Here is a 25,022-nt window from a genome sequence, read left to right as displayed (position 1 = left end):
TTCATGACCGTGGATTGTTGCTTCGCTTGTGCTGGACAATTTTTTCTCAGATGTTGTTATTCATTATTTGTTTAAAAATTTGTAAAGGATCAGTGAGTTACAGTGGAGAAGATTGCAAAAAACATATTGTCGGTATTTCTTCAGTCCCCCAGTCCTCATGAATAAAGACCCTGTTTTGCTGAACTGGGCCTCTATATCTGAAGGTTTCTTCTCGAAAGCTGGGCTGAACTTGTTGTCTGTGCTCTTTAGAGAGGAACATATTGTTCTGGCTGTCTACCCGATCCTGATTCTGTGCGTGCCCATATTTATTAGTGGTTATGTAAACACTTAGGGCTGTGTACGACTTGCATTTGCGCATAGGGACCCTGCTTCGTGGCTACTGCTGCTCCATAGCAATGCTGCTGGAGAAATGGCCCAAGGGGCTCACTGGCTTTCTCTGGGGGCAGACGGGGAGCAGTTGTGGGCAGATCAGAGTGGCCTCACAGCCAAGCGCTGCCCACACGCAGTCTGCCACTTAGTTCCTGAGCGTCTGCGTTCATCCAGGGGAGCGGGGTCAGGCTGGGCATGCTCCTTCCTCTCCCTGCTCATAAATGCAGCTGCGTTGCTGCAGCCCATGAGGAATTCCAGAAACGGGCATCCAGCTCTCATAGCTGCTGAGCAGGTTGCACCGTTTCAGGAAAAAAAGCAATGCCATCCCTAGCCCAAAGGTTTTGAGATGCAAGACAGAATGCATACATATGTTCTTATTGTATATAAAAAGAAAGAAGGACATGGGGTACAACAGGAAGTATCGTGATGGCATGCTGAAGTGGACCACGTGTCAAGTTAATTCACAAACTCTTCAACTCTTCATGATTTTATATTTTTTGTAGATTTATGTTTTATGATTTTCAGTTATCTCATTAATTAGCACTTTTCTGTGGAGACAGTAAGGGTTTATGGCTTACTCTTTTTCTTACAAGAATGCTGTCCAAGCATATTTTGTGAGTACATTTTTTGCATTCCCATCCCAGAGCATGAAATTGATCTTGTCTGAGTAATTTCCTAGTATCTTCTTCAGCTATGTGGATTTAAAAGGTCTTTGCCTTAATTAAGGAAAATTGATGTACAAAGAAAATCTGAAGATGCAAAATTGTATACTAGAAGAACATAAAAATGAGCAAAAATACCCCAATAACAAACTTCCTGAATCACAGAGCAAGGTTTGGTGTCATTTCCTTTACTCTGCTTTAGAGCATGGTTCATACTGCCCTGGACCCCAGCACTGGAAGACTGCCTTGCACCTGACACTCCGATAAGGTCATGTATCTGCTTCCGCGGGACTTCAGCAAAGCATAGGAGATAGCTTCCAGATGCACTTAGTTGTGGGAGCAGCTGCCATTTAAATGTGTAATCATATGACAGCAGCTTTCAGATTTTTATCATTTGAAAAATCTGTATCCTAAATAATTTATCTGATTCGAGCTTTAAGCTTAGAGTAGTCAGACCCATTTCCATTATAAACATCCCTCCTTTCCTCTTTCTGCAGATCTGTGAACAAAGCATGCTTCAGACCTTTTCCATTCACCAAGTATGTCAAAGTATCTTACAAAGAACCACAACAGCAAAAGGAAGCAGTATTAATATTTGTACTTAACCTGAGTTTAGCACATCTTTACTTTTATCTTGCCTCAATTGTGACACAGAGCAACAATGTAAAGAACCAAAGTTGGTGGTCATCAAACACTTCGTCTGACCATTTCTCGCTGTGCTTAAGACCAGGAAATTGATTAAATATCTAAAAGCCAGGTTTTCTGAAGTCATGAAAGTCATAAAATTCACTTTGACTTGATCAAAGTGTAGAACCATCAAAAAGAGAAATTTACAAGTGTTTGTTTCTGTATTGGACAAACACAACATCTTTACAACACTTCAAACAGAAGATGTTGCTGCAAATGGAGTGTGAAAAAATTATCTGCTTAATTAGTAGTAAACAATCATGGCAGCAAAAGAATTTTAGGTGTTTATATTCTTGATTAATCATAGTCCAAATTTGCTTCTGACAATTTCCCTTTGAAAATTATGCTAGTTTTATTGTTGTTCCTCTGTCTTCCAAATGAGTTCAGAATTTAGCTTTGTTAGTGCTTAAACTTCTGTGCGTTCTTCATCCTGTTTTAACGCCCCTGGCTTGCACCCTGTGTTGCCATTTACGTCTTAGTAAGGTGAACGCACATGATTATCATCTGATCTTGCTAGTAGCTTATCTTCGTTTTGTATGGAGACATAGGTAAGTTTGAATGTTCAAGGCAATAGGAAATCAGACTGAGGATGGATGAAGGCTCTGTCTCACATGAGGCAGATGCCAGTTAGAAACATGTTTAATCTGGTAAATAGACAAACCAAAGCATGGAGAACAATCTTAAATTTATACTGCAACTTTTCCAGTTGTTTCCAGAGTCTGTAACTATTCACTGTTGCCACATGAAAATTACTTTTCTCCATGATAGACTTACCACGTGGACATAGCTTTATCAACAGGAAGGAAAAGCAAGTGGTGTTTATTTAGAAGCGCGTATAACTATATTTAGGTGTGACCTTTCAAAGATGGCTATAAAGGAGGCAGGTATTCAAATCTTGAAGAATTTCTGCCAACTGTCTTGTATCAAGGGCAAAAGGATTATTCGGGAGTCTAGTTCAGTCCGCAGGTCTGATTGTCTTCTGATTCCAGAATCTCCTGTGCCTTACCGTGTCATCACAGGATAATTCATAAACTGTGTGCTTCAGTTTATCTATAAAATGTGACAATAAAATTAGCTACTATTGCTTCATTGGTAATGTCATAAAGTATAATGAAACATGATTTTCTGTGCTTTGTGGCTTGTGTTATGAAGTCTAGTAGGTTTCATTTTCAATTTCTTTTGAAGTCCGAGCTATAAATGTTAAAAGCATGAGTACTTTGCTGTAGCATTTACCAGCTGTAAATTTGTTTCACGGTTTCTTCAAATAAACTGGTAATGTAGTATTGTATAACTGCACTAGAAAATATTCCTTATCTTAATTTATAGCATATGGAGCCAGCATCCATGTATTTTATCAAATGTTCTGAATGTCCAGGAAAAAATAAGAAAAAAAAACAGCAATGAATGGAAGGTCACCTGACAGGGCATATAAGACTTGGTTGTGGACTTTCAGAGAGACTTATGTGAAAGTCCTTCATGTAGGCTTTGCGTATTCATTTCATATGAGATATGATTAGGAAAAGTGGGATTTTTCAAAAACTTTGCTTCAGTTAATCTTAGGCACCTATTGACATCACTGGAGTAGAAATCCCAAGAAAGACCACATATTTGTGAGATCCCACCCAGAATGTACTACAGGGCTGAACAGAGGAGGAAAAGTAACAAGATGAGGGTGAACATTGCTTGTGAAATTGAATATGTGCAGGATATGTAGGTCATATTTTTTTTGTAAGGGGAGAGGTAGCAAAACAATCCCTCCTACCGCAGTCACCATGTTCTTGTTTTCTCTCCTGGTTAAATATATATCTTCAGACCGCTGTAGGTGTGATTATGGTGCTGTAACAGGCACTGAGATTCTGGATCCTTTCTCTATTGATCAGTTTTAATTAGCAGCGGTGAAGAATGATAGACTTCTTTTGTGGCTAGCCAATTTTTGAATTCTACACCTTTAACGTGACTCTAATCTCTTAAGACAAACTGAAGCTTTGATTTCAGCCTTTTCCGGCAAAAGAGAAAACAACTCTGTGACTACATGCTCTCATGCATATCCCTTTCTTGTGTATTGCATTTTCATTGACAAATGACTCCACAAAGTGAGAAGAAAACATTTCCATCCTAGTTCGTTAGCATTTTGTCTACATTGCACACAGATGCCAATGAAAAACCTATGAAAATTCAAGTCCTTAGAACACTCTCCAGGTTGTTAAGCACTTCAATAATACGCCGTTATCTGGTGGAAAGGCTAGCTAAAAGACTTTCATAAACTTTTTAAAGAAAATACAGAAGTGCTGTATTTCACCTGCAAGTTGTCTTCCAGATAAGTAAATGACAAATTTCTTACGGATACTTACGTAACAAACGTTTAATCAACAAATGTTTAATCATGGCAAAAGTTGAATTGGTGTCAGTTTGCTGCTGGCACCAGGACTTGGAAGGATCCAGGATCACATACCACAATGAAGACCTCAGCAAAGAATGTGTAGCATCACCTTAATGCGAACCAAGGGTTGGACACAGGATGTGAGTAAGAATTCTTCATATGACTGGAAAATGGTGGACTGTAAAATTACATGTAAAAGACAAAAACATTGTTTTATTTTATTTTATTTTATTTATTTATTTATTTATTTATTTTGGTTTCATAGAGATAAAAGCAGATTTGGGGCTGGCACCACAGAGGTGAGAGATCAACCTGTGATTACGTGTGAGAAGTCGAACAGCAGTTTAAAAGGGAGCACTGGTGTGAACTGTGTGAACTGTCAAGAGAACTTACTGACCTGTTAGACATCAAATTGCAATGAAATAACCAGCTACTTGTCTTCGCTCCTTCTGTGTGTCAGTAACAGAAACATGCTAAAACGTGCAAAAAGAGCTTGTCTTTATTCTGATGGGTGAACTGAGCCTAGATTTTCTTTACTGCCATTGTAGTCACAGAATGATCTCCAGTTTTGTTATTACTGTTTTTGTATGAACATACAAAATGGCAATCAAATACCTAGTACATATTACTTAGTGATCATCCCTTATATGAGTTTAAGCTCAAATCCTCAGTTGGTAAGAGTCCCCTGGCTATTTTTCCACAAATTGAGTAACATATTTAATGTGCTGCACCATCAGGGAAGACACTTCAAGACCAAGTACTTTTGCTGTACTGTCTGCATCAATATCCTCATGTGAAGTTTAAACCTATAATGACTGTAGGAAAAATCCTTCAGTAAATTGTGCAAATACTTCGGAATTGTTCAAGATGTAATAATCAGATGCAGTCATTCAAGACTTATCTGTGTTTTGCTAACAGGGAAGGAATTTTGCACTCTTTGACATAACTAAAGACTTTCCCTCATGTGAACACCCAGACTTGATGTAGTTACAGAATCGTTCAGGTTGGAGGGGAACCCAGGAGGTTATCAAGTCCAACCCCTTGTTCAGGTCATGCTCAACACTGACCCAGGTTTCCTAGGATATTGTCCAGCTGGGTACTGACCAATGGCTTGAAAACCTCCACTCTTCAGTACATTAATAATCTTCTACATTTCCACATCCATCTCCTTCTGTTGTATTTTAGAACTGCTCAACCATGTTACCTGTTAAGGATCTCGCTGTTGATGATCCTGTTTGCTGATAATGTAGCATGTGTGCTCATAATCTGTCATCTCTCCTGATACAGCGTATTTTTTGAATTGTTTATGGGCATGGGCTCCGCAACCAAGTTTTTCAGTAGGTCTTGTTATACCTAGCCAGCATATGTGTTACTGAAGATTTTAAGAGCCACACCACAAAGATAATGAAAGTAATGCTCAAGCACCAGATAATGCAATAATACAAAAGCACAAGGTTTTGCCTCTTTTTTTTTTTTGTTGTTTTTTTTTTTTGACAACAGTAGCCTTCTCCGCAGATATAAAGTATTTCTTTCTGTTATTCATTAGTTTAGTTCAATAAGTAATTCATCCAAACAGAATAAAGAAAAATTAACCAAGAAAACAACTAGAAGTTAAAAAGTAGGAAAGCTGGTTTTCCTTCTCCTGTGAATAACAACGAGTGTGGGAGGCTAGGATCCATGAGTTCTAAAATCTTGTAGGGCATGGTGAAAAGAAACAATAAGTCTGGTTTTACATACTACAGAAAACAATTCGTTTGTTGAGTATGTCAGATTTAAATACACAATGTGTTGTGATATGCTTTTCTTTGCATGTGCAACCCTATTAAAGTTCATTTATGTAGTTAAAACAGTTCAAACTTTTGGTTGGAGCAGTTTTCATGTATTCCAGTTTCTATCCAAATTCATCCTGTCACCAGTCATGATAATTATCTATTAGAAATAAAATAAATGCACCAGTTTATTCCCCCATTCTTAGTGTAATAATAACAATAAAGGAATATAGCAAAACAAGGCTTTTATTTCTTTAAAGAGAAGAGTTTGCCATTCTGTTCGTTTCAGCCCTTGCAAGTCAGGTTATGTTCCAAAATATGAGAGTCCTTTTTTTCTGTCTGTAGTTGACAGGAGGTTACATTCAATGTGACTGTTTCGTGATGCTTATGTGGCAACAGCGCCTCATGCCTTATTTCTCGGAGGTGCTCTTCAGCAGGGTCTTCGTGGAAGAAATGGGAAGTTGTACAGAATGTAGCAGTCTGCTTCCTAAGTCTGTCTTGGCACAACAAAATTAGCTTTTGTTTTTCTTTTGTCCAGCTACAGTAGCTTTTCCTGTATTTTTTTTCCAGCTGATTTTAAAGTGCTGGTTTGAATTAGTAAGCAGTAAATGGCTTTGGATTTGCCTGCTTTACTGTTTCTTTGCTCCTCATGTGCTATTATACAAACACTGAAGTTAACAGATGTACTGTTCCTGCCTTGTTATGAAATGGTCACTGGTAGTGGATCTCCTCAGTTTTAAATCTTACTCCTGGATTTGATTTGAATAATTTTTTTGACCTGCAAGGAAATCCACTTTTATAGAGTTTTATGAGGTATTTCTATTAAGAATAATTAAGAAGGTAGAAGCGTACTGTATAGTTTTCAAGGACTGAACCAGATTTTAAGTGTAGTCAAAAATCAGTTGGTCTCTGCTTTAAGGGTTTTCTTTAGTTTTTAAAAAATATCTAAGCAAGAGTCTCTCTCATGCTCTCTCCATCTTCAGTCTAAAAACCTGGGAAATATAAACTGGGGAAAAGAAAGTGTGAGAAGAATGTTTGTGTAGAGACATTTGTAATGCCGTAGTAATGCTGTGATATACAAATTGATTAATTTTTCTTTGACACAGTATGTAAATCATGATATGATGGTTTACCTTTTAGCATACATGATTAGTAAACACAAGATTAAAATATGTGGCTTTTCATTCTGCTGTTGATTTTTTTGGCCTTGCCATAGTCAAATGCACTATGTATTGATGTGCTCACCTTATCTTTGCATTTATACAAATGCCATAAATATAGAGATGAAATTCATGAAGCTTATGGTTTTATATTAATGATAATCCTATGGTATTGTTGTACTATATCATATTTTGCTTTTAAATATATGTTTTGTCAACATCCATAGCTGGATAAAAGCTCCATCTTTAAAAGAAATCCCTTTCTGGGGCAACAGAATGTGCTTGCACTTCCTTCAGTGCGTGTGTGCAGGTTAGCGATCAGACAATCAGATGTCAGGCATTTTATAAATCAAAGCAGTATTTAATTTATATTTTCCTCCAAAAGATCAGCTAGTACAATCTTACATAAAAGCAAGCTGTGATATTTTAACTTGGAGTCAATGTGTATTTTTCTGGGTTATTGTTTTATTTCAGCATTCTCCTCTCAGAAGGGGATGTTTTCCTATCTATATTAGATTTGCTGTATTTGTTGTAGATTTTCTTGCAGGTTTTTTATAGGTTTATTAACCCATATTAACCCCCATAAATGCCATTAGTTTTCTAACTAATGGAAGCAGATACAAGCAATGCCTTCACTGAGGTAAATAAAATTTCATGGGCCTCATAAAAACAGTTACTGTGCTGTAGCTGTTACTACAGTTAAGTACTTTGTTCTTTGAAATGTAATACTAATCTTGATCCCACTGTGGATGCACATGGGCTCCCTACATACATGAGGAAAGCAATTTCTCAGACAACCCGTAGAGTAAGTTAACACCTTCACTTCTCTGAGCACACGTCGGTGTGGATACCACAACAGATCACTGCTGAGTGTTATCTTGTTAGAATGAAGGTCGTAGCTGCATTTTCTGGTAAAGTATTGCTCTTCCTAAGTTGGCATCAGATCTAGCAACCGGTGCAGTGAACCAGTAGGATGATTAACAAATACAATTTGGATGATCCATATAGCCATTTCACAGTTAACTGTTGTCAAAACTTTTAAAGTAGATAGAAGACATTGCTTGAGCTATGATGGAGTGGACCTTTGAAGTCAAAAGGCTAGGCACCCAGCCAGTTTGTAATTCAGTGAGACACAATACATTATCTGTTTTGACAGTCCTCATGGTTAAGTAGTCTGGCTCTTGTAATACCTAACTATGTTTATAAATAGAAGTGAAGAAGTCAAAGGGTTCAGTCTTGACAGCAGACTAATACAGAGCTTTGGACGTGGCCAGAGCTCACCCCTGCCTCCTCCCTTCAGTTGGGTGGGAAGAGCAAGGTAAATTGAGTCAAGTGGAGCTTGAAGACATCTCTGGTATGTGTGTTGCTTGAGGTTTCATACCTTAAGGATACCTTAAGAAGTATGATACATCTGAGCTCTGCAGTGAGGCCTGCAGAGCATATTGTTTTTCTGACCAAGAGTTTTTCCCTAGGCAGAGTATTTTAAAAACAAGATGGTAGACTGAGCATTCATGGAGAGCTATACTAGAAGAGTGTTTCTGTCCCGTTTGCACGTTGTGTGGAGAAGGATGGGACAGAAGGAAGTAGTCCTGATTTCTGGTTTCTATTTCTTGTTCCAGATTAAGTTAAAGCATTTTTGCAAATAGGTTTTCCACGTGGAATGTAGGTGAAGGACTGGGACCTCAGTATAAGCCTCCAAAGACAACTGTGGGCTCTCACACTGGCACAGTTTAGCAGAAAGGGGGAACACCCTGGTCTTTGACATGCTCACTAATATGTGTCTTCTTGAATCAAGAATTATTATTTAAGGTCGTTTGGGGTTGAAATGAGTGTAGAAGGTGCATTCCATAACGAGTACTATACTTACTGTCAGCGTTGCACTAAAGTCAATATTAATAATTTGTCTTTTCCTTCCACCATATGTTACAGTTAGCAGTCCCTAGAGATAATGGCTGACTCTTTACACACCTAACACCTTTTTGGGCTTCAAGCTGTGAATACCAGTCTCACACAAGTAATTGAAGTCACTTTAGTGCTGCATGCATGTACCTTGTTGGAGGGATTCTGGACATACTCCTTTCCTTGCCAGTTATATCTGGGTATTTTTTGCTTAATTATATCTCTCCCCTTTATGGTCTGCTTTTTGGAAATTGAATTTTGTGTGCACAGCTCAGGCTTGTGAATTCCATTTCAGGTGCCAGGTGTCAAAGCACCCTGTGCAGTGTCACACCTAAACCTCCTTGTGGATACAGGCCTAGCCTGCACCACGTTTTCCTGAACACAGGAGGAAGAGTCCCACATGGTCGTCCTCAGGCAGCATCCAGGTGGGGCTCTTCTCAGCTCTGCATCAAGCATTTGGCCCTGCTATCATGGCAGGAGGGCTGAGGGGTTCGGATCCCTGCTCAGGCCGTGTACTGTGAGACTTGTAACAAGTCTCAGAGCCAGGATTCCTGGCTGATTAAAAGCAAGAGGATGAGCATGACCTAGTCTGGCTGGTAGTCTCAGGACAGGCATGCCAAGGGAGCAGGTCAGGAGCTCTGATCAGAGACTGGTATGAAGTTTCTTGCTGCATGTTTACGGATGGCCTGAAGGGAAGTGCCTGTTCCTACCAGTGAAGCATCTGTGTCTGGTGTTGTAATGGATTATGGCCAGATTATAAATAAATGGGTATTGCCCACAAACCACCAACGCTTATGAACATTATCTGTGTAACCAGCAATTTTGTGTTGTGAGGAGTGGGGCAGGATACTGGGAATGCAGTTATTTGGTAGGTATTTTGGGAAAGGAGCGTGCATTCTGCAAGCCAGAATTACAGCTACCTTACAAAATATCCAACTGTGGCGTCAGATATACTTCCTTGGATAAATGCCCTAACACTTTGGGGCACTGTTTCATATCTCATGTGATTTCATTGTGGACATCTTGCTTGGTAGTGGGCTCTCATTTTCATAGAGATCCTTCTGGTCTGTGTTACACAAACACTGGCGTACGTGTTAGCTAAAGGATCTAGTGTGGGTCATCCGCATGAGGTAATGCTCTTGTGTGAATGTTGTCACTGTTGTGACAGTGTGGCCACGTGGTGATAGAAGGCTCTGTTGCGAGTGTGCTCATAACAGCGTTTTCAGCTGGTTCGGTTCAGACTCTCCAGACCGCTGGCTGGTGAACTCTTACAATCCAGCTGGCCTGTGCGCCCACACCACCACTCTGGTGCACACATGATGAGTTTCTATCGACTCAGCTGTGTGCAGGAACTGCCCCATCTGGTGATGAACATACCCAAACACACGAGGAGTGCCTGCCAGGCCACCAGCTCCTTCACGTGTGTGGGGCAGGAGCTCCCCGTGTTGCTGCCAGGGCTGCTGGGAGCTCCCTGCTGCCCCAGCCCCTGTCACACCCTCACTTATCTGGCTGACACGAAGCCAAACTGGGGCTGCCCGGGGACCTTCATCAATCCCTCTGTCGCTGGCGGGGCCAGGCGGGCTCCTGTACTCCCGCAGCCCTCAGTCCATTATCTCCTCTCACAGAAACTGTCTGGGGAGTTCCCGGGACTGCCCAGGGAGTTCCTCTGGTGAGTCAGCACTCTTGGCATGTGCACGGCCCGGCCCTTATCCCCAGCTGCCTTGCGATTGCAGCTGGAGCGGTAATTCAGAGGACACCGCACCTACTTGCTGCGGGGAGTCATTGGTCTTGGAGTACTGAGAGGTTTAGCGGAGGATACGTGATGCCTGTGCGTTTCCTGATGTGATCTGCCCTGCTGACCTGTGGGCCACATCCCTTGATAGGCACGGGTGGTGTGAGCATGTCCCTTGATAGGCACGGAGGTTTGAGCTGTGCCTGCCTTCACAGGCATGTAAGGCAAGATAGGGCTCCAGGCCATTTCTTTTTCAGGACCTTCCTCTGAAGACAATGTGAAGGATGCAGATGGGATGGCCGTGCTTCTCCTATCCAGCACTCTGTCCTGTGGGGATGCAGGGAGGCAAGGTGTGCAACACACTGATCTCGCAGCTCCTCAGACTTACTCACATGGAGTAGAACAAGTGAAGAAAAAAACATGGAGTAGAACAAGTGAAGGAAAAAAAAATGATTTTTTCAGTGCTAATGTTGCTCAAAATCACTGTTTGGTATCATGAACTAAAGGGTAAGAACAGTGAAGGTGGGAATAGACAAGCTCTCCAGAGCTGTCATATTTCAGAATGTGGTGACTTGTTGGTTGGCACAAGATCAGCTAGTCAGGAATGGAGTATCTAACCATTAGAAAACTTTAAAAACTTCACTAAAGAAAAAAAAAAGGTCTTTGGAAGTTATGATTAATACGAGGTTCTTAAGAGGAAAAGTATTTGTATTTACACTAGCAGCTGTCTGGCTGCATTTGGAGGGACAGGAACAGTCTACCCTACTTCTGTGAGAAAGCCAGGAGTGTTTCCTTCGTATGCGGTTGAAATAGCTCTCACTGTAAGCAGGAGCGCAGCTGCAAGGAACAGAGCACGATCTAATGACAGGGAGCTGCCTGGAGGTCAGGGCTCGGCAGTTCACTTCCCGGCTCCCCTGCTGACTCGCGGCGTGACCTTGAGCAGCGCGCTGCCCCGTGCCTCACTTTCACCCATGGACAGTCAGGAAACAAATCCTCGGTTTCCTTTGAGATTTATTTATGTGGAAGACAATGTACACAGGGAAGTAGTATTATTCCGGGTTGAAATGCCACACACCTAGTGAACACTCAACCTCCCTTGTATTATTTAATTTAAATACAGTTAGCTTATGTCAGGGTTTTTCCCATGCTTTCATTAGAGATATGAGATAATGAAGACCTTTTTTTCCCCTGAAATACAACTCTTTACAACTTATAATGCCATGTTGAAATGTTTTGTAAAGAATAGTCTTGTCTATGAGGACAGTACAACATGTTAGATCAGTTTTCATTTAATCACGTGTTTCATAATTAATGTACAAGATTATGTTCACTTTTTCTTTTTTCTTTTTTTTTTTTTTTTTAAGTGGAGCTTGAATAACAGCATCATTTGCTGTGGTCTAATTACAAAACATCCTTGTTTTAGTAATAACTTTATTTATGAACATACTTTATGTGTCCCTCATAAGTTATCTTTCGGCTGCTGCAGCAGTGAGCCAAAGAAGAAAAGTTGCTTTAAGCAAAAGCTGAAGGTTACCCCAACTGGAGACTTGAGCTATTTTTCACAATGTGGGTTTGCAATTTACCTAGATTGTGCGTTGTTGGTAAACTGGTTGTATGAAGAGGTGGCATAATGTTTCCTTCCCCTGCCTTCCCTGGAGAGAGGGAGAACTGCCCGACTGAGACAGTATCACTTAATATTCTACCTTGCTGGACTGGTGTGAGGAGTCATTCATTATTGTTTTTACAGTACTCAGAAAAAAGGATTAAAACCTTTTATTTCCTGCAGAAATGGTAGGGCAGCACTGTGGCTACTGTGTCTCAGAAAACTGTAATCCTTTTCCATTTGCATTTCCAGCTCTGTAACCATGTTGCTGAGATATATCAGTCATTGCCTTTTCTAGATTCAGCAATTTAGAAAGCAGCTGTTACCTTATTCATTAAAAAGGGAAGAAATAAAAAGCAAAGGCAGTGACTCTCATGTTAAAGAGCTTCTATTTATTTATTTTTTCAAATTTGGTCTGCCAAAATTGCTTCCCTCTAGTGGCTTTCACCTAGTATTTCTAAACGTGAAAAAGATGGTGCAATGCAGAAGTTTCTGAAGTTTTAAGCAAGACGTTTCTTTGAGGAAGTCTGTATTTAATAAAATTTAATTTCTTTTGGGGGTAATTAACCTGCAAAGCTCTAGGGACTTTCCAGCCATCAGAAACCCTATCCTAAAGCTCAGTTTAGCACAGACAGCTGCAGAACAAGTCTTAGCTTCTTAGCTAGCTATCCCAAACATTGTCTAGAGAGCTGCCATTCCTGCTGGTTGAGTGCAAGGCCACTGCTGCAGAGACCGTACCAATCATGCTGAAATGTGTAAAACTAGCATTTAAGCCAAAATAATGACATAACCTTCTGAGCAGTGTATAATCCTAATAGGATTAAGCTTCAGCAAAGAGAAACATAAAAGATATAACCTAATAAAATCATAATCTATTCTGAATAAACTGTATTATACATGTTTGCTGAATGGATTATATAAGTTTAATGAAATTATAGTGTCTTATAAGCAGGATACAATAAGTAGTAATGGCAGCTTTTCTATACACAATGCAAGAGAGTAAGAAAGAAAATGGGGATTATTAGAAAATGAGTTTAGTCAAAACAATTTAAAATCAAAAGGATAAAGATAAAAATAGAATAATAATTTCTTAAATGCTGGAACAATGAACTTAGTGCTTCTTTGAGTGTATTAGTTAAGATGAAAATAAGATATTCAGGGATCTCTAACTCAGAAGCATCCAGAAAAAATGCCTGTAGTTTTTAGAGGAAGAAGGAAGACTTGGGTGGACATGAGCTTAGAGGGAAATGACACAGCTAAAAAAAAATGCAGAAGATTTGAGAAAATATAACGCTCTCTGAGCATCTGGTCAAATTTTTGTTGATACCTCTTTCTGTGTTTGTCCATTTCATCTCTTCATCTGATAGTGGTAGTGGATTCCATGCTGTTAACACTTCTGAGCCAGATGGCATATAGTCTCTCACGCTGAGATCATGCTGGAAATGTCATCTATGCAACACAGCTGAGATATAGTCGTACTTCAAAATGAGTTTCTCAATTGTCGTCCACTTGGGCAACTTTGTTGTTGTTGTTGGGAGCATTTTACCCATGTGAAGCACAAAATGAAATATGCTTTTTTTTTTTTTTTGCCTTTAAACATTAAAGCATTTCCAAATATTTTGATACTTTACCAAATTTCAGTTTAGTCTGTTGTAGTAAGAAATTATAAATGTCCTTATAGAAATTCTGACAGTATTAAGGAGACTACTTGTAAAACTACATTAGCACAACCACATTAGCTCTGTGAGAGCTGTGTGGCATGTGTTTGAAAACCATTACAAGAAGGGCAAGAATCATGTTAAGACAGAACGGTCTGAGACTTAGCCTCTCCAGTAAGTGTAGCGCAGTAAGGTGTTGGTGTTTTTCTGTGTAAAGTTGTGGAATGATGGAGAGAGAAAGGAAGAGGTGCATGCAATAGGCTTATATTATATGTTAGATTGTTTAATTTCATTTGCCGGCAATTGTGAATTCTAACAGAAACTGAAAGGCAATGCTATAAAAGTGACATTTTAGGCACCCACATCTGTTTTAGATTTCTGATTTCTTATTTAAGTTGCTCTAGTTTCCAGAAAAAAAAAAAAAAAAAGGAAAAAAAAAAGTGGCTTTCTGTCTGTCCAGATAAAAACACATCTTGTGCTCCAACAGGCAGAATTTTACAGTACATCTCGCCTTTTGGAAACACAAGGTCTGTCTTTAACAGCTGTGTCCCCTTTCCACAGTTCCAACATAGGTACTTAAACACTAGGGCTCAAATGATTTAGTACCTATAAAAACTAGACCCAGGAGCCAAATAGATTTATTCTGCATGCATAATAATTGCACAGTGGACTTTATTCTTTTCTGTATCTGTAAAATCTCATTGGTTTAAAGCCCTGTCCTTCCTTGGTTACATTTGGACAATCCTGGTGGGCTTCAGAGGAAAAGACTACAGGAGGTTATGTAGAAAGTGAAGGATATTTAAAACAGTCCCTGAACACATATTGTATGGTAAAGGATTATGCATGTTTTATAAGCTCTGGTTCATGTCATATGACTAAATCATGAAAATGAAGTTACATTTCCTAGTAAGGGCTTGGCTTCATGTGTGACATCCTGGTTACAGGAACCTGCCCCCCACCGAAGGCTGTAAAGGGAGACATGAGTCATTGTTTTGGATGAGGATGATGCTAGATATTTATAAGGCTGTCCATCAGTGTGAAATATGTGCACTTACCAAATTTCTAATGGCTCCTCTGATAGAAATAAGTGTAATGTTTTACTGGTGGAGTTTAAGTTCTAATTTGTGTAAGTGAAAGAGAAGGAAGAAAAACATATTTCAAGATGCTTAACCATGAAACAACTCAGAGCAAAGTAGATGGCATTTGCATTTAGTATTCCTTCGGCTTACTCTGATTTTGTTCCCTTGCCCATTACCTTTGTGCCTGTACGTTGTGTATTTGGTTTCTTAGGCCACTGGCTTGTGATGCACAGGGGATGTGTTCCTTGTCTCTGTTGCAGTGGGCTATGATATCGTGGAAATCTGCTCTGACAAACAGAACAGCCATGCACTGCAGTCAGTGTGGAAGAAGATTGCTCCCAAACTGATACGAGGGCTGAACTTTCTAGGGTGATGCTGCTCTTCTACCTCTGGCCTTTAAAATACAAGTCTTCTTCCTCATTTCTTGCAAGGGAGTAATGATTCTGTGTAACACACAATATTTCTTCAAGGTATTTGCACTTAAATCTACTTAACTGTAAACTGAGTAATTAGACACACTACACTGACATGTATTTTAATACCTCAATGTTGTTGCTTCTTGCTTTTATGTCATTGTTTCAGTCTTTCATTTGTCTGTAAGCATGAAGAGTTGTCTTTTTCTTATCTAAAGTCAGTAGCTTCTCTGGTACAAAGATTTAACACTTGATTACATATTGTCCAGCTTCTGCTTGCTGTTCAAACTAACAAAGGTACAGAGAGAAGAGGACGAATGTCGAGAGTAAAAGCCATATGCCTGTGAGTGCCAGTGGAGTGGCAGCGGACAAAAGAATCGGTAGCTTCATGAAGTCAAGAGTAGTTTATCTAGAATCTTGTACCAACAGATTGGTACAACAGATTAATAAACAGCTACTGTCCATGGCTTTGTTCCATAAACATAGTATGTTTTCTATCAAAAATATCCTGTTGCTATTGCCTTACCTGGACTAGCTCATTGTATTGCAACTTCAGCTCATTGAGCTGCTTTTACAGGCTGCAGGATGTCCACATGTGTTATAGGATGCAGGATATCCACAGGTGCCTGGATATGGTCTAGTACACTGCAATCAGAACGAAGCATGGTCCCAAAACAGAGTCCAGTTAGGGCAGAGAGATAAAAATCTGACTTAAATTACTTCAGTTTCTTAAAACACACTCATCCTCATTGCTAAATCATGTAACACATTTTCATGTAGGATAATAATATAGAGGTTGGAGGAACGAAAGCAAAAGTGGCACAAGGTGATGAGGAGTGGTAACATACTCTGGAGCTGTAAATCATATTCTGTTTGTTCAAAAAGGGAGTCAGACTGTGTTCTGTATAACACAGATTGGAAAATTTGAATGTTACTTAATTTTCCATCCTTTTTTATTTCTTGCTGATTTTTTAAGTATTACGTGCATGTTTTATTCTGGCAGCCCTGCCTATTTGCTAGCCTACTCATATGCCTTATTTCATAGAGGGGTGCATGAAACACCTCATAAGTGCTGGCAATCTTTAAAAATGATATGTTGGAGGACAGTGAATTCTCCATTGTCAAAGAATATAGAGCAAAACGTACCTGTGAATAAGGCTGTGGGGGTACTTCCACAGCCTTTTCCAGTTCTCCTGCTCAGAGCTCTAAGGAATGCTTCTCATTGTGAGGTAGCCTGAAAGAAGAACAATCCACAGGCAATGAAATCCTAGATTCAGTGAATTTAGTAGGAGTTTTCTGCCTTGTTAAGAATGGTGACAGAATTTTTGCTGACCTTGGTTGTGCAGATATTTGTATATCTGCACTGTGGGGCTCCACAGCATGGGACAGAAGAGAGGCTGCATGGACTGAAGAAAGGTTTATGAGGAAATATGTTTTTGGTTGCTCAACCTGAAAGGCCTCTAAGAAGTCAGGGGGAATATAAGGAGGTTGTTGGCTGCTATCTTTCAGCAAGCATCTTGTGGAAGACAGCTGTACTGAAGCAATCCGTTATTATCTTGTAGGAGACAGACATGTACAATTAGCTTACTTGATCCTAATTGTTCATAAGGTGCAATAAAAAATAATTTATTTTTTTTTCTGATACATAGTCTGAACAGATCTCACTGTTTGAGAAGCTTTCTTGGTTGCTTGGTTTCATCTTCTATTCATAGCTGTTTTCTCCTGCAGCATTTTAACAAGTTTTGTCTCTCCTCAGAGCTCTGTGTTACTAAAATACCTGTAGAAGGCTGTTTGCATTACTTGCCATTACATAACAAAGCTTAAAGGTACTGTAGTATCAAGCACAGTAGCATTTGCCCCTCTGGGCTTCAGTGGAAAAAATGGGGTCAGCAGGAAGTTAGTATTTTATACCCATGTCAGTGATTTGCTTGTTTTTCCATACTCTGCTTACAAGTTTCTGCCTCTTTATCACTGTTACATGGTGTAAGGAAGGTGTGGCTCTTTCCTGTCATGTTGCATTTGTCATTTTCTAATCACTGTTTTCCTTCAAACACTAGTTAGATGCAAAAATTGGAATATGTTCCTTCCGATGCACTCTTAGTACTTAAATTTCCAAGAAAAAAAAAAAAAGTCACTTATTTGCTTAACATTTGGGACTGTTTCTTGTATAGATTGACCACCTGCAGATTCTCAAAGGAAGGTCCTTGTTTTGAAAATGCGATCCTAAACCTGAGGTAAGGTCAGGGTGCTTTTGAGCATGTGGCTAAAAAGGAGTTTCTTCTCCCTCGCTGTGAACTTTTTACATCTGTTATGCAACATTCACACTGAGGAGTATGTACTTTGGAAATTTGATTCATATGATAAACTGCCATTAGCTACACAGAATCATAGGTTGGAAAAGACCTCCAAGATCATCTGGTCCCACCATCACTCTACTACCAACGTCACCCACTAAACTGTGTCCCTGAGCACCACATCCAGCTTTTCCTTAAACACCCCCAGGGACGGTGACACCACCACTTCCCTGGGCAACCCATGTCAATGCCTGACTGCTCTTTCTGAACAGAAACAAAAAGATATTTCCAACCTGAACCTCCCCTGGTGCAACTCGAGGCCATTCCCTCTAGTCCTGTCACTAGTAATCTCTGGGAAGAGGCCGACCCCCAGCTCCCCACACCTTCCTTTCAGGTATCTGTAGAGAGCAATAATGTCTCCCCTGAGCCTTCTGTGAGCATCCTATGCTTTCCTTATGCCAGAGCCCCAAAGGATGTAAATTGTTGCTGACTGTGGCTGTTCAGATTATGCTGCTGAGAGACAGGCAGCTCTGGCCATCCTCAGTCTAATCCTGAATGTTGATAGTTGTCAGATGAATTTTCTTGCACATTCTAGAAAGGAAAGAAAGTACTGTGATGCTTATACATACGCTGTTTGTGTGAATAGGCTGGAAATGTTGCTCCCTGAACACTGTAGGATTTTTTCACTGGCTCTGAATGTTCAACAATTCTCAATAAATATGTAATTTTCTCTTTCCTATATGTATTTTTATTTGTTAATCTTTTTGTAGAACGGTTTCTTTCATAGCTACTTGCTGAAGACTTTGAGTACTGTCTTTCCCTTTAGGAATTTTCAGTTATTCCCTATGATATCATTGTATTTTCCCTTGAAACGGTGTGTTCGTAAGAGGATAATGGGGAGAGAAGCTGTTCGTTTTATGATTGATTAGTGGATGTACGATTCCAATTCCCTTGGAAAGTGGGTGTGTGATTGTTTGAGTCTGTGTTACTTTGGAGAGCGACCATTTCAGGGAATCATAGTTAGAGCTGCAAACAATCTATTAGTCACTCGTTCAAGCCCTGCCAGTGTAATATTGTTCCCTGCAGTACATTATTGAATGTTTTGTCCAATATCAGTTTGAATGACTCAAGCAATGAGGCTTCCACCATTTCCTCTGAGAAACTATTTCATGGTCTGGTAGAACTCCCTGTTAGGAAATATTTCCTGGTACTCAGCCTAAACTTCTTTACACCCAGATTGATCTCATTACTGTTAGGTAGACTTTTTTTTTTTTTTTTTTTTTCAGTCCTGTCTTGAATCTTTTTCCTTCTTTGGCATTCACACTCTTGAGCGAATAGTGTAGATGGTATCATATCTCCTCTTAAGTCAAGCAAATACATAATTAGTGCTTCTATTCCTTCTCTCCAAATAGGCCATCTGTCTGGTGGAAAACAGGGCTAAGGATGGGAAGAATTTTTTTCTACTAAGTGCTTCCTTCAAATAAATAACATGAAAAAGTGCATAAGGACTCTGCGATTATGTAGCTCCAAGGAGCCCCTACTTTGATTTAAAATGTTTTTCAGGAATTACGTAGAAAACATTAACTTTTCCAAAGTCATTTGAAGTTATACCTTTTTCTAGCTGAATACTCAGGTCCAACATTAGTAGTCTGTCACATTTCATAGCTTCAGGGAATGTTTTGTAATGTTGCCGGTCTATGCTCTGTGCTATTTATCAAGCAAATTATATGGAGCTACAGCAGGGAGAGGGGAGGGCAATGGCAGCAGAATTGCAAGCAGCTCCTTTATTATGTTGATGACAGGATATTCAGGGGCCATTTGAACGTCTGTCGTTCACAGCTTTACAGCCAGAATTTATAAGTATTTGGGTTATATGAGGATTGTTGAGGAAGGGAATGTACTTTAAGCCATCCAACCATTTCACTTCTCTGGATTTCTTTCTAGTAGTCAACATCTCTTTGGTATTTCCTTCTTTCCTCCCTCCTTCTTTCCTCCTCTATTCTGAATTAGTGTTCCCTATCCTGAGGTGTTTTCTTACAGTACTTATATTATAGTTCAAATTCTGCAAAGATACGTGCACTTAATAAATTGTATCTTGCAAAATCTGGGGATGTGCTATTCGTAGTACTTACAGACCGCCTGCTTTTTAGTATGAGGCTCCCAGTCAAGCAAATGCTTAGATTTACAATTAGACTTTTACACTAGCACTCCAGGCTTGTTTTGAAAAAAAAACCTAGTATGTATTTTAAGTGCATGTGTATGGTTTTTGATGAATCACTGTGCAGTTTGGGAACCAAGCCCGTGTTTTGTTAATTTCTTACCTGAGATTACCCGATGCATGTGGGTTTGTGACCCGGGCTTCAAGCTCTGGGAGTAAACAAACTCTGTGCACTTTTTCTGAACTGTACTAAAAAGGATGAGCAAGTTGATACGTCCTCAGGCAAGAGCATTCCTGAGCTAACTTACTACAATTTTACTAAGCTAATTAAGGAAGAAAAACACAGTATCAAGCTAAGACCAAGTCAAGTTTGAACCAAATCGGTGAGTTCAGGTGATTAAACTACCAATTTAATGCGAGAGATAATCTCACAGTGTTGCACACATAAACACACAAAAAAAAAAGAGGACAGGCAAATGGCAGACTGCCATCACGAAGTGAGAGCTTGGCTGACTCCTGCATTTTGCTCGTTGTGTCGCTGGTGACCCGAGCTGCAGTGACGGATCCGCCGGCGCCTGTGGCGCGTGCCGAGTCTCTCAGGAGGCCTCAGGCACGTTCTTTGCTCCTGAGCAGGGGGGTCTCCAGGTTTGGCTCCTGGAACGTGAGGAAGAACCACTCATCCTTTTTATTTCCTTTGTTTTAACAGGCAGCGTTTCTCGCTTTTTCTACCTGTGAGATGAAGGCTTTGGGGCCTAGCTTTATGGGGCGAAGCAGGGGCGATTGTTGTAGTACAGCCCCCGGGGAAGGTGGCACCTGGCTGAGGCACGGGTGGGCTTCCCACCAGCAAAACAGTCCTTCCATTTGCACAGCTTTACACAGAAACGTGAAAAGCAAGGCATACGCAGAGCTATGCCAGGGTCTTCCAGCTGAGGTTATGGGCATGAAAACCACGAACAGCAAAATCACGTTTCTTTTAATTGTACTAACTACCTGCTTAGTGTATTTCCCCTGCACTGGCATCCTGATCCGAGTGTTTATTTCAGTGTGCTCAGAATGTGAACCTTTTGGACAAACAATTGGAAAACTGGTTTAGGTGAATACAGTACTTACCCAGATAACTTCCAGCCTGGAAGCACAAGGGACCTTTATGTTTCATGTGAACAAATTCTACTCATCTTGAAGCAAGGGATGTTTCCCCATTCCCCATGTCAGTTCTGAGGTGCTATTCCTCACCTGTACCTGATTCTGCCTCTGCTTTCAGCCAAAGTCTGGTGTTTCCACTGTTGAAGATGTGTTCCCATTTCTATGCAGGTTATCCAGGCTGTCTTCTTCGGGATCTGTGTATTGACCGACCTTTCCAGTCTTCTCACGAAAGGAAATGACAGTCAAGAACAAGAAAGGCAGCTGAAAAAACTCATTTCCCTCCGTGACTGGATGATGGCTGTTCTGGCTTTCCCCATCGGAGTGGTAAGTGTGGTGTTAATCTGTGCTCATCTTCACAGACTGGATGAGTGGTGGTGTTTGCTGGTTGTCTTTTGCCTGGAAGGCTTGTGCATCTCTTCACATGAGACTACAGAGAAAGAGAATCATGGTAGAGGTGATTTTACTACACTGTACTTATCACAGGTGTGATAACAGAGAACACTGATGTTGCTGAAATTATTTTTGTTTCATTAAATAATAAAAGTTTTTAAAATAGGAAGTAGATTGTAGAAGTCATTTCAAATGTGAATTCTACCAGTGGGTTCTTGGAATCAGTCTGGACTTCTTCTGCACCTCGTGTCATCATCAGTTGGAAAGGAAGTGCTGACTGACATGTCTTACACCATAACGACCTGACTGGAGCTCCCAGGCTGTGTGCTGTTCTGTCATGGAGAAGAAGGGAAGCTAAAATCCAGGTTGATCCTTGTTAATCCCATGAGGGATTTGGAGCTGACAGAAGAAATGGGGTAGGAAAAAAGGAGTTAGTCAGTAATGTAAAAAAAGGCACACAGAAGGTATGGAATAATTTGGTTTTTAGATGTCTTTTTCAAAGGAAAACTATTCTTTGGATTGGATTCCGCTCCGCTGGGACACTACACTTCCCTTTTAGTGGCAAAAGGTGCTCATTGTCTTGAGGTGTTTCATACCACACACTGAAAATGTCTGAAAATCCAGAATTTCATGTTTTTATGCAGAAGCGTAAAAAGCTGTCTCAGATTAGTTCCAAGTTTAGGCTACATTAAAAGAAAGGAGAACCTTTCATGAAAGTACCGCTTTTACTATAATTTGGGATGAAACTTTATTTCTGATTTCTAATTTCGATATAGAGTAGTTCAAAATACGTTCACTTTTTTTCACTGTAGAACTACTAGAAAACTTTCTCAAAGTTTGTACTGTTTCAATGAACACTCATTTTCAATTAACAGCACTTAACCCAACTTATCCATATATCATTTATAGTTTGATATATTCAGAGATGCTTCATTAGATGTGATTCTCAGTAATGTGAGATTTCACAATATAAGAAATAAAGAATGCTTTTTCAAAGTTAGAAAATGCAAAGTGAAGGTGAAGGTGTTTCCTTTATAAATACCCACTTGGTAGCCTTCACTTACTGCACTTGCTGGCCTAGCTCTTGGGAGCTGCCACAGTTCATGTTGGGGTAGGAAACTGCAGTTTTCCAGCCGTGATAGAGGAATCGGTATCAACTAATACATTAAAAAAAAATAAATCTCTGAATAAGCAGGCTTGCAAATAGGTATTTTATGTGTGCAGAGATATATATGTTACATGTGTATTTTGAGGGAGTTTGGGAATTGTGAAGTAGTTGTGACTGTGATTGGCAGCAGCTCATTTTCCTGCCATGTTGATACTAGAAGTGAAGAAAGAGAACAATATAACATTACTTGTCTTTATTTAAAGAGTTTAAGTGCCTTTTTCAATATACAAGTGTAAGCATCAAAACAATCTACAAGGATTCTCTCCTGCCTCTGTTTTAGCTCTGTTCTGATGTTGGTGTACTTTTCCTCTCTTGCAGTGTTTCTGACCTTGAAACTTTCAAGATCTTGGAGAATATTAGATTCGTGCTGGCTTGGCAATTCAGAGAGCAATTTCAGCTGCATGTTTTGCAGGTTTCTTTCATGCAGTGTTTTGCTTGCCACTAGTAAGCAAGGAATCCCCTCTAGTCATCCCCTGCTCTAGACGTACTGCTGCAAAACTTACACAGTTCCCAAGGGACATTTTGCATACCTGGAGCTAGCTTGTTTTTCAGTGGTTGTGTGCAGAAATAACTTTTTGCACACACACAAGAAAAAAATCCAGAAAATAATAAGGAATGGCCATGCTCATTGAACAGATGCTCTTAATTCCTAAACGTAATGTTTCAGTGGGGAGGTGGAACAACTGTTGACCACATATTCTTTCAATTTACTTCCAATAAAGAAAGCCTAAAAAGGTTGTTTTTATTGTTGCTTCTTCTCCTGGCTACTGGGAGACAAACAGCAGAGCTTTGGAAGGTAGCATTGGTCTCATTGCCCTGCCTCAAGCTTACATGTGTAACCCACACCAAGGCAGCTCCTTCCCAAAACCTGACACTCTCTGACAGCCATCACCACATTGCAGCTACCATGTGCCCAAGCACTAGGCAGTGCCTGTGGGACAGCAGACCCGCCACAGGCTGGCACCACTTTTCTTTAATGTGGTTACGAGTAGGAAGGGTTTGCCTGAAAGTAGCGAATGTGTAATGCTGGTTTTGCTCTTTTAGAGACCTATTTATGTGCAAGAAAATACCCAGTGAAATTCTGATATGCCAGGGGTGCTTGTTAGGAGGAAGTTATTAAAAAACACAGTGTCTGCAGGAAAAAAGTTAAAGTTCCCTTATTTCCCATATTCTCTTAACAGCTTCCTCACTCCAAAAAATAAAATAAAAAAAGAACAATGTAAGCTCAAATGCAGATTTTTTTATTTTTTGAGTCTCACCCACGTAGCTCTCCATGGAGCTTCTCAGCGCTTTCCAGTAGCGGCACGAGGGAATATTCACACAGAAAAATTGAACAGATGTGAATAAAATCCTTGTTGGGTTTCTGATGTAACAGTACAGAGGCCATGCTTAAATACTTGTCAGTTACCTTAACATCTAAATTATTTTTATTGCTCAGTGTTTTGCACAGGGCATATTTAGGGAATAATGCAAATACTAGGGGAACATTTTAAAGCCCACTAACTGTAGTTTTTCAAGAGCTATTCAACACATTTTTTTTCTTTATTTCCTGCTTACTGAAGCCCTTGAGACGACTTACTCTGAAATATAGATGAGAAAAGGGGTTTCCACTCCCAAGTCAAACAATGATGTGTGAAAAAACACGTAACAAACTACAGCATTTCATTTTTAGTACTTCCTTAAAAAGTGTAACATGTAAACCACCTGGGAAGTCTGACCACCAACCTCCTCCCACCTTCCAAAGGAAGGGAAAGAACCAGCCCAAGGGCAAACAAACTCCTTGGGTGGCTTTGCAACAAATCAAATCTTGCAAAATCTTTGCAGCAAATCAAATTTCTCCAGTGTTGTGCTATGCATTGCATATCTCCAGGGGCTCCGATAAAACTGAGAGTTGCCAACCTGCTATTAGGTTTAGGAGCATCAAGCAATAAACATGAACCTCTTTGAAGGACCTAATGACTACTGTTTACCTATTGTTGTTCCTTTTAGAATAGATTTTAAGTGAATCAAATCAGAAATCATCAGACCAATTTTCTGCGCAGCAAAGTGTTATTCCATGAGAAGTCTCTGGGCAACACTTCCTGTCCCTTTTTAAGGTTCCTATAAGGCTGGGATACTATTCAAATGCCTAAGAGATGAGGAAGCATCCAATCAAAAAAAAAAAGGGTTGTGATAGGCATTTTAGAGGCTTACTACCAATTCTTGTCTGTACTGGGTATGCTTACCACCCCTTTATCATCCTGAAGGAGATTTGTGTTGGGAATAGTTTATACTATTAAAGAAATGTAAGGCAAGCGTAAAAATCAAAGCCTATACTAGTGTTTTAAACTATCCCTACTCTTTTCTATTTGTTTGTCATAGATTAAGGAAGTTTCCAAGTTTCTGTTGCTACTTAGTGTTTTGTGTAAACTGCATATGGCTTTATCGATGGTTATTGTGATTCATTTGTACTGTACAA

The 25,022-nt window shown here is 39.9% G+C and overlaps 1 protein-coding gene across 1 annotated transcript in view; it reads left to right on the top strand.

The window, feature by feature from the left end:
- The window catches only part of AIG1 (androgen induced 1), a 122,115-nt gene that overhangs the window by 15,499 nt on the left and 81,594 nt on the right, over nucleotides 1–25,022 (top strand). The window contains exon 2 of the mRNA XM_084283801.1: nucleotides 21,175–21,330. Coding sequence (XP_084139927.1) covers nucleotides 21,175–21,330 — 156 coding nt within the window. The remainder of the gene's footprint in view (nucleotides 1–21,174; nucleotides 21,331–25,022) is intronic.

The sequence above is a fragment of the Netta rufina genome, assembly GCF_964035555.1.
Source record: "Netta rufina genome assembly, chromosome: 3".
In the NCBI taxonomy this organism is placed as follows: domain Eukaryota; kingdom Metazoa; phylum Chordata; class Aves; order Anseriformes; family Anatidae; genus Netta; species Netta rufina.
This window is presented reverse-complemented; position numbering and strand designations above follow the sequence as displayed.